This window comes from Aplysia californica, unplaced genomic scaffold, assembly GCF_000002075.1.
Source record: "Aplysia californica isolate F4 #8 unplaced genomic scaffold, AplCal3.0 scaffold01266, whole genome shotgun sequence".
Taxonomy (NCBI): Eukaryota; Metazoa; Mollusca; class Gastropoda; order Aplysiida; family Aplysiidae; genus Aplysia; species Aplysia californica.
Genome location: NW_004798536.1, coordinates 63,736 through 73,404, shown reverse-complemented (window position 1 = coordinate 73,404; position 9,669 = coordinate 63,736). Strand labels below are relative to the sequence as shown.

Here is a 9,669-nt window from a genome sequence, read left to right as displayed (position 1 = left end):
AAAATTCCACAAACATACACACTGACGGCGGGCCGAAGTAGCCTACCTCGTTAAATAAATTATAAACGATACAATTTGTGTCGACGGGGGGCTAGGCTACATCAACTACAAATAACACTATTTTCCTTCTCTTTCAATCACCACCACAGGCAACCTGCTGGTGATCCTGGCGGTGGTGCTGAAGAAGAAGCTGCAGACCGTGTCCAACCTGTTCGTGGTGAACCTGAGCATCTGCGACTTCATGTTCGTCACGCTCGTGCTGCCCGTCAACATGTACACCTACCTGGCCGACGGCTGGCTCATACACCCGCTCATCTGCAAGTTCGTCGGATTCTTGGGATACACGCTTACTGGTAAGTCTCCCTTCCCCTCCCACCCCACACCCCGTTTTAGAGGGAGTTTTTATACGGCAGTTTGCAACACAATAGGTCATATAAGTGCCAGAGATAGGCATTACTAGAAAAAAAATATTTTTTAAAAATGAACTTTTAGTTGGGAGTTTTACAGCACTTGCAACACAGGTTACATGAGTACCAAAGATTAGAGAGATGTTACCAGATACTAACAGAGAAAATCAGGTAGATAGTTAAGTTTAAGTAAGAGTTTTAAGGAGCTTGCAACACCAGAGGATAAGAGGTGTTACTGTAGATTAACATACACAGAAAAGAAGCAGGAGAGAAAACGATGATAGATGTTTGCTAAGAAAGAAGGGGAAAAGAACATAAGAGCACACGTCAACCACCCACATTCCAACAGACAAGGTGGTGCAAAGGAGCCAGCAAACTTGAAAAAAATAATATTAAAAATTAAATTATCACGGAACTTGATAGAGTTCAGGTAGACTTATTTCGATCTGTGGAAACCTTGTGGATGAGATACAGTGAGAAAAAATAAGTAAGAGATTATCATCCCAAGATGTTGTATCTGGCTTCCCGATGGCACACCACTATTGGAGGAGAGTGCAATCCGAAGATTAGAAATTAGTGTGTCACAAGAGAGTAACAAAAAAGGAGGGGAGATAAGGACGATAGATGTTCGATAGGAAAGAAGAAGCGCTCGCCAACTACACACGCTGACAAGTTTAGTTTTAGTGAGAGTTTTAAAGCACTTGCAACGCAATTAGATCACATGAGCACCAAAAGATTTTAGTTTTTACTAGAGAGTAACACACAAAAAAAAAGAAGGGGGTGAGATGAGGACGATAGATGTTGGATAGGAAAGAAGTAGCAACCCCCCCACCAAAGCACCCGCAAATCACCCACACTCGGGGGAGAGGGCAATGAACTCTGTAAACTGGTGATATCAGAACATGACAGATCGCAGCTGACACCCCCCCCCCCCCCCTCCCCAATCAAAAGGATGCAAGAGATGACAACAGGCCATCAGCACAGGGGGAAAAAAACGCCAGCGAAAAATTCAAACTTTCTTAAAGCCAAACGGCGACAGACTGAAACCGTCTGGTCTGCTGTCAAGTTCACCGAGGGGCGCCAGGATCTTTTAGGGATTCTGACAAACAAAGCATCCCGTTTAGATTGGGTTTTTTTTTGGTGCAAAAGCCATGACGTAACGACAACTGGGCACAAGAAGAACTAAACCTTATAAGGGAAAGCGAAAACCGAACAAAGAACACACGCGTTTTTTTCGGGGGGGGGGGGGGAGGGGATTTGGAGGAAAAAGAAAAGTTAAAGCAAGATCGGATCAAACTAGTCCACGCTTTATCATTCAGTAGTAAAAAAGAAATAGCCAGACTTCGAGGTCATACTCGCAAGTCAGGAGAGAACAGACTTGGAAGCGTTTACGAAATTCTAAAAAGTTAGTTTTAGTATGAGCTTTACAACAGCACCCGCAACACAATTAATATCATATTATAAAAATGCCGAAGACCAGAGGCGTTACTTGAGAGTACCATACAAAGAAATGAAGGAAGAGAGATAATGACGATAGATGTTTGATAGAAGGAAGGAGAAAACCACATCAGAGCACCCGCCAACCACATACACTAAAACAATGTGCCCAGAGACGCAATCAAATCAAAGGTCCATAAGTTATAATTTTGTTTTATCCAGTATCCAATTGGATCAGATCGCAGCCCCATGGCTTTATCAAAAACGCAAAATATCAAAACAATGAAGGTAAACTTTAGCCCTATATTCAGTACTTTTCTTGTCCCTTAAAAAAAAAAAGTAAATCTTAAACATCAGCTTTTAAAAACCCTCATCAAATCCATTGCACAAGTAACACCAACATAATACGACGATTTGGCTAGAAAGTCATTAAACTTAGAAATATTTCTCCGCATGAGCAACAAAACCCGAAGCTTTATATATATAATATTCCACTTTCTCTTCCTCTACCAGGCACCACAATCATGACCATCACACTGATCGCGTGGAACCGCTACCGCCTGGTGGTCAGTGTTTCCAGCTACAAGCAAATGTTCCAGCCCCGCAACATGGCCATCATGCTGGCTGGATCATGGCTTATTCCCATCATTTGCCTGCAACCTGCTATCTTCGAGGTAAGAATTCATATTCTGGTTTCAGTCATTTTTTAAAAAGTGCGGTTGTTTTAGCAGGTTCGATGGAAATTTTAATCGATCCTACACTGACATAATGCTTATCTCTGAAAAGACAAGACCTTGAAGTTTTCCACATTTCATAACATAAACTAACTCAGAATCAGAATTGGACCTGCTCAGAATCAGAATTGGACCTGGAATGTCTGCATGATAACCAATTGTCTAACTCGGTAATGAAATTGGGTATATTCGATGACTTCTGGAATATCAGCACTAACCACTTGTTGCAATCTCATACATCTGTTCGTTTTTTATAAGATTGGGGCTGGCATTAGCAAACATTTCTGTCCCCCACCCCCTCCATTTCATTATGAGATGTATGACAGTCACATTGTATTACCAGCTAGCAGTTCAACATGGTTCAGGAGAATGACCACTGTGTATCCCTTAATCTCATGACCTCTCTCTTTTCGCCCAACAGGTGTGGGGCCGTTTCGGCTTCGTGCCGCTGCTGTCAAGCTGCAACCTGGACCTAGACAGCTCCAGCCAGAGCTTCAAGATCTTCCTGCTGATCGTGCGGGCCGCCATCCCCTGCGGGCTCATCATCTACTTTTACAGCAGCATCTACGCCAACACCCGAGCCTCGCACCAGCGGCTGCACCACGCTGCCTGCTCCACCACCAGTCTCATGCTGCAGCAGAGCCAGCGGCGGGAGATGCGACTCACGCGCATGATGGGCGGCATCTTCCTCGTGTTCATGCTCAGCTACTTCCCCTGTACCGTGTCCAGCCTCATCGACTGGAGCAAGCTGCTCAGCAAAAGCTTCCATATGTTCTGCCAAACCTCCGTTTTCCTGGGCAGCGCCATCAACCCGCTGCTCTACGGCTTCATGAACGAGCAGTTCCGCAAGGCTTACTACGAGATCATCACCTGCGGTCTCATGTACGGCAGGTGCAAGAAATGCGCAAAAACTGTGCACGACCACAGCCGCAAAGTGGCTAGAGAAGACAGTACAGAGAACCACACTTACCACAACACAGACAACCAGGAGGTCAACACTGAGATCCACCACGATGGTCTTGTCTCCTCCTGGAGCACGGCACAACAACAGCTGCATAGCCAGGAGGAAGAGACTCTCTACTACGCATACCAGGAAAACTCCGATGATAACGACGAACTCCCTGACCACAAGGCAAGGGTCAGCACGGAAAAAGTGCCGCCTTCTGTGGCCCACAGTCGAACAAACAGTATCAATTTCTCTTCCAACTGTGACATTTCCCAAAGGGACGTTTCAACTTCTCTTCTAAAGAGCAGTGAGAGTGACAGTAAGTTAGCCACGTTACAAGATGTACACAGTCCAAAACAGAGTTATATTTGAAGGGCACCATACTACAGTACTTGTAATATACTCAACTCACAATCTTTCAACAGTGATCTCATCGTTGCTAATCTTGTGACCGTGACGTGTTTCCCATACATTATGTTAATGGAGACAAAGACTGACATTACTCCCATCATCCCGTTGCCAGTTTGTTACTAATGATTATGATTTGTTTCTAAATTTTGTTGTAATAAAATATCAAACACTTTATAATAAAATCTTGACAAGTGTACATTTTATTGATATAAACAAGTTCTCATGGTTTTTGAAAAATTTATTTCAACACTTTTGCAGTGGCACCAAAGCAGAACAATGAGCAAAAGGTCGTCATACTGACAGCCATAAAACTAAAAATAGAGAAAATGGCAGACACATAGAGGACAGAACATTAAGCAGCAAACACTGTCACACAGACTCCTATGTAATGCATATTATATAAATAGAGGCTGCAGCCTTTCCTGGGAAATCGAGCCAAGAATCTAATCCATCCCTCCTTTATGGGGAGCAAGGTGAAAACTGAATGCTAGGTATGAGCGTAGTCATTATTCAGTTTTTAGTTTTAGTAGAGTCGGGAGTTTTACCGCACTTGCAACACAATTAGATCATATAAGTGCCGAAGATTAGAGGTATTACTTGAGAGTGAGATACAATTTTTAAAAAGAAGAAAAGACAAGGATGATAGAATGATAGATAGATAAGATAATAGGAAAGGAGCAAGCCAAACCAGGACACCCTCATTCATCATACTATTATGCAAATGCCAATCCTACAATAAAAACTTAATACTTTTGGGTCTTCTTCAGTTATCATTAGCTATAAGTTCTTCAACACAGAAATGTGGTGACATAAAGAAGAAAAGGGAGAGAGGGAGAGAGAGAAAGAAAGAGAGAGAGAGAAAGAAAGAGAAAGAGAGGGGGGAAAGGAGAGGGAGCGAGAGCACAAGGTGTTCGCCTGTCAGCCTTTGACTTGGAGCCTCACCAGCTTCTGACTGGTGTCTTCTTGTTTTCTGCACCCCCCTAATCCTAGAGTATGTAGGATTGAGCACATAGTCTTCTAGTTTAGTTTTAGTAAGAGTTTTACGGCACTTGCAACACAATAGGTCATATATAAGTGCCGAAGAATAGATGTGTTACAAGAAAGTAACATACACAAAAAAGAAGGAGGGGAGATTAGGACGACAGATGTTTGATAGGAAAGAAGGAGCAAACCACACCAGATCACTCGCCAACCACCCACACCTAGTCTTCTCCAGATTAAAAATTTTGGAGGTGTGTGAAAGTCCCACATGGTAAAGATTGTCGGGTGGTTCTAAAATCGAAATGAGTAGGCATTTCCGGCCACTGTCCGAGCGAAATTCAAAGTCAATTCCAGAGCAAACTGAAAACACTCTCTAGTCAGTATAAATATTAACAAATACCTGTGAAAACGCCGTGATTTAAATTGTCTGATAACACTGCCATGCAGGTAAAAATTAAATTGCACTGAGAGATGAAGATCTTACAATGAGTTACTTCCTGAGCAGTAGCAGGGATATCGGGATATGAGAAGAAGTAAGAGAAATTCTTTTTAAAGGGCCTTTGGGGAGGTAAAAGACACTATATATAATGAGTTGGGTTTTTTTTTTGGTTGTCCTTACGGGGGTTCCGTGGACATAATTGGCAGCATAAATGTCCTGTCTACAGACTGAAGCACCCAAAGAAAGGGGAAGGCAAACATTCTGGAAAGGGTCAGCTGATTGATTTTCACCACTGCACTAAATATGTGCCCAGACAGGGATAGGTAGAGCACCCTCGGGGTTCGATGTAATAAATAAGATAGGATTTTATTCTGTGTGCCTAACGGGACTGACATAGAACCTTGAATATTATCTTCTAACAGAAAGACCTAAGATATTCCATAAAACTTCTCCTCACTCAGGAATCAAACTTGGGTCTCCTTTGTGCAATGGCAAAATACCTGAAAGTAACCCCATACAGGTGCCAGTACTCAGGTTGTGAAATCGTCAATACTCACTCAGACATACTGGTTATTTAAAAATTAATTACTGTATAATCCACTTTCCTCTTTCTTGACACTACTCACTACTACAGTCATCATTAGTACTATTCAACTATTCAAATCTAAAATGGTTAACCTCACTCAAAAAACGTTTCAGAACATCATAAATCCTGGAAGATTTCCACTTAAAGCTTAAGCTACATAAACTGCTTTCTGAATGGTATATCTACGCTACGTTATCAAAACTGGAACAAACTAATTAACATTACCCACCCCCGAGCACCATCCCCATTTCCACCCCAAATACTGTCAAGGGATACATGGGCGCAGTTGACAACATCAATTCAGAGAAGAGGGAACCATCTAAAAGATATAATGTGTTGGGAGACGGAACATATTTCATCTCTGTCCAAGAAATGACCACACCCGTGTACTGTCCAATTTGTGATAAAGCCGGTACGTCACCACTGACAAAAGTGAACAACAGGAGTCAGGGGATGCGTAACAATACAATGTTTTGACTTTGAGGAGAGAAAGGCTACTTGGATTCTTTAGCAAGCTGGCATAATCTGTCATGAAAGAGGTTTTGCTGAAGTTTTCTTTCAGGGTGCCAAAATTGGGAGAAATTTTATTCCACAAGGTCTTTATATTACCGTGTAGGAAAAAACAGTTCTGTACATCTACAAAGTAGACATCAAAATTAAAAAAAAAGAAAACAAAGCTATTTTAAGTCATATCATACACTTACCGTTGATTTCCTAGACCTGTCAGGGAGACTCAAGGTGTTGATGAACCTGTTGGCAGAAAGAAATTAGATTAATTAATTCTTCCATCTTACAATGGAGAACATTGGAAAAAAAAAAGTTGATATAAATGTCTCTGAAGAACAACATAAATTCCTTGATACTTGACAGCCTAGCCCTGGCCTACAGGGAAAGTTACAAAGAAATGAATAAGAAATGCCGAAGCCAAGAGAGAAGCGCACAAGCGGAAATGAAGCTTTTAAATCCTCAAAATGTGACAAACCTTTCTCTGCCAGAATTAGTCTCACTGGCCATAAAAGCTGAGGTCACAAAGCATCATAATTTTCCTCTATTTCTCTTAAATCTCGCACCCTCTGCACACACATTGGTCATTGGCAGACGAACTATTACATTATCACATTATAATCATTCTCAGTACAATAATAAAAAATACCAAGCCTTCTTCCTTGCAGCCTGTCACTCTGATCACATGTTTTACCGAGAGAAAATTATGTAGACTAGCGAAAGTAGTTATGAATGCGAAACTGTGAAATGGTAGAGGTTTAATGCCCCTACCAACACTAATAGTAATAGGTTATAGGAAAGGCAGGACCTCCCAGTTTTAACATTCATCTCTTAAAGGACCAAGCTAAAGATAGGAAATTTGTGTAAATTGGCTTCACCAAGGACAGAACGTCGGCACACCGGACTGAACTGAGGATACAACCCCTCAACCCACATTCTCACGATTACAGGTCTGGAAGGGTTAACGACTACCACAAGGCTACCAACACCACCAGTTATGAATGCTTTTTACGACAATTGACTAAAATTTGGTCACTTTAAAAAAATGGCATTGGCTGACAAACGCCTCCCATTTTCCTCCCAACAAAACCATCAGCCTAAATTAATTTAAAATTTCAAAAATAAAATGATATGCAATGGATATTAAGTCAAAAGTTGTGTAAAGCTGATAAAGAATTAAAAAGGAAAGTGCCGTACAACACCTTGACCTTGGCATTAGAAAAGAGGAGTGAAAGTAAAATAATAGGCTAAATAATATTTTCTTCTAGGTTAGGCCTACCTAGAGGCAGGGCTTAAGTTTTATAAGTAACCCCCCCCCCCAATAAAACTTGATTAGAACAGGACCAAGACAGTTCTTTCTCAGGCAGAAAATGAAAAAGTGTTTTGAAGGGAAATATCGGTACATCTATGGGTGGGGCAATAAGGGTATAAAACAAAGGAGCCGTTAAACAGTTTCTGTTTTTAATTGGTAAAAAAAACACCCAAAAACCCAACAATTGTCAATTGTCTCTGAAGGACTTCCGTAATGAGCAACCACTCCAACACACAATAAAGAAGAGACCTAACCCTAATCCTCTATTGTCTCATATGATAGTAGTTGCTCGTTGCGGAAATTCCCCCCCCCCCTCCCATCATAGTAGATCTAGATCTAGATGCAAGAACTGGTGGCAACGGACAGGCCTAAATTTAACACCGACCTATGCCAATTTCAGTATCAGAGTGGTTAGGATAGCACTTGAGGAATGTGAGGTTGTCACTACTGCCTGCTGACGGGACAGGTGAACCTTGACCACACTGCCCACGGCGTGCGGGTTGGACCTCTAAATCTAAGACTCGTCCTCTAGCTCAGTGGCACACCCCCCTTCTTTTTTCTTGCCCAAGATAGAACTTTTTTCTGGCCCCTCTCCAATTCTCTCTTAGACAGGTTAGATGAAGAACTACAAGTTGTCATTGCAAGTTAGTAAGTCAAGTGACTATCAGTATCACAACTAAACTGTCAACTACTCTAGATCTACTCTGTAGGCCTAACTGTACTGTAGTCTATCGTCGACCATTCATTCAAATCGCAACGACTACATTCACGGAGCTGTGAACATAGTTTGCAGGCTATGTTCAGTGCACCCTGAATCATCCACCATTGGCACAGAGGCATGACTGAAAGGAAGTGGTTATTCTAACCATGACTCGCTATTCTCACTCCATCGTTTTACCGGAAATGACCCTAGAGGGATCAGGGCTCAGGTTAGCAGGCATGACCCTGAGGGAGGGTCAAGGCTAATGCTCCACAGAATCATATTCGTCACTGATTGTGTCCGAATAGTCAGTCAGGGTTGTCAGTTTGGAACCAAATCCTAGAAATTTGGCTCTTTTGGATCGTGCCTGGCCCAGAGAATTTCATTTGGCTCTCTGGCTCTTTTTTGGCTCCAAACTCCAAATGTTCAAGAAGAAGGGGAAAGAAGAGGCAAGAAAAAAAATGAAAGTGAATAGAGTTAGGATTGTTTAATTAACACTTTCCACCCACACAGCGCAACACTTATAAATCCCCACAGACAAGGATACATGTGTGGTACATGCTATGTATCACACTGGCGCTGATCAGCGTCCCGTGGGGGCAAAGTGTTAAACTAGTTAGAATGAATTAACGCTCTCGCCCAGTTGGTCTGAATAATTTACAACCTTTCTCTACCGTCGTGCAAGAGCATTTATTGTCTTGTTACGTTTGTACAAGCTCTCTGTTCCTTGAACCAGTGAGAGGCCTGCCATTGTAAACACGAATGGTCCGGCCGGCCCCACATCCCGCTCAGTAGCGAACCCTTTTTTACTGGAGAGGAGAAAGTTGTGTTTAGTTATAGATCTAAGCCTAATTATTTGTTCCCAACCACATGCAGTAAGCGACCAAGGTCCAAGGGTCTAGGTGATTTTATCAGCCTGCGAGAGGTCAGGGGGGAGTCCTCGCCCCATGCCCACACATGGGGTTGGACCTATTCTCACCGGGGGGGAAGAAGCGAGACATGGGTTATTCTCACCCGGGGTGAGAATAAAGGAGGCCTGACTGAAACGCTACAGTTGATCAAACTCAAAGTCAAAGTGAATGAGAAACAGCACAGGACTAGGCTACAGGTGAAAAATAATGCAGCTGCAGAGTCTAGTCCGCATGCAACGGAGTTTGCAGAGGGCGAAGGCGAGAACAGCAAAGCAGCCTCAGTCGACAAGGCCTCGCTAGC

At 42.5% G+C, this 9,669-nt stretch overlaps 1 protein-coding gene and 1 long non-coding RNA gene across 2 annotated transcripts in view; one reads left to right on the top strand and one right to left on the bottom strand.

Moving 5' to 3' along the window:
- Window positions 1-4,121, top strand: part of LOC101850771 (G-protein coupled receptor moody) — a gene marked incomplete at its 5' end in the record, with an annotated part of 11,511 nt that extends 7,390 nt beyond the window's left edge. Inside the window, 3 exon segments of the mRNA XM_005112418.3 lie at window positions 150-353; window positions 2,358-2,518; window positions 3,000-4,121. Coding sequence (XP_005112475.1) covers window positions 150-353; window positions 2,358-2,518; window positions 3,000-3,896 — 1,262 coding nt within the window. The 3' untranslated portion in view covers window positions 3,897-4,121.
- LOC101850620 overlaps window positions 1-6,745 on the bottom strand; it is a 27,349-nt gene extending 20,604 nt beyond the window's left edge. The window contains exon 1 of the long non-coding RNA XR_001185434.2: window positions 6,646-6,745. This is a non-coding gene — a long non-coding RNA (uncharacterized LOC101850620). The remainder of the gene's footprint in view (window positions 1-6,645) is intronic.
- Window positions 6,746-9,669: the final 2,924 nt, after the last annotated feature.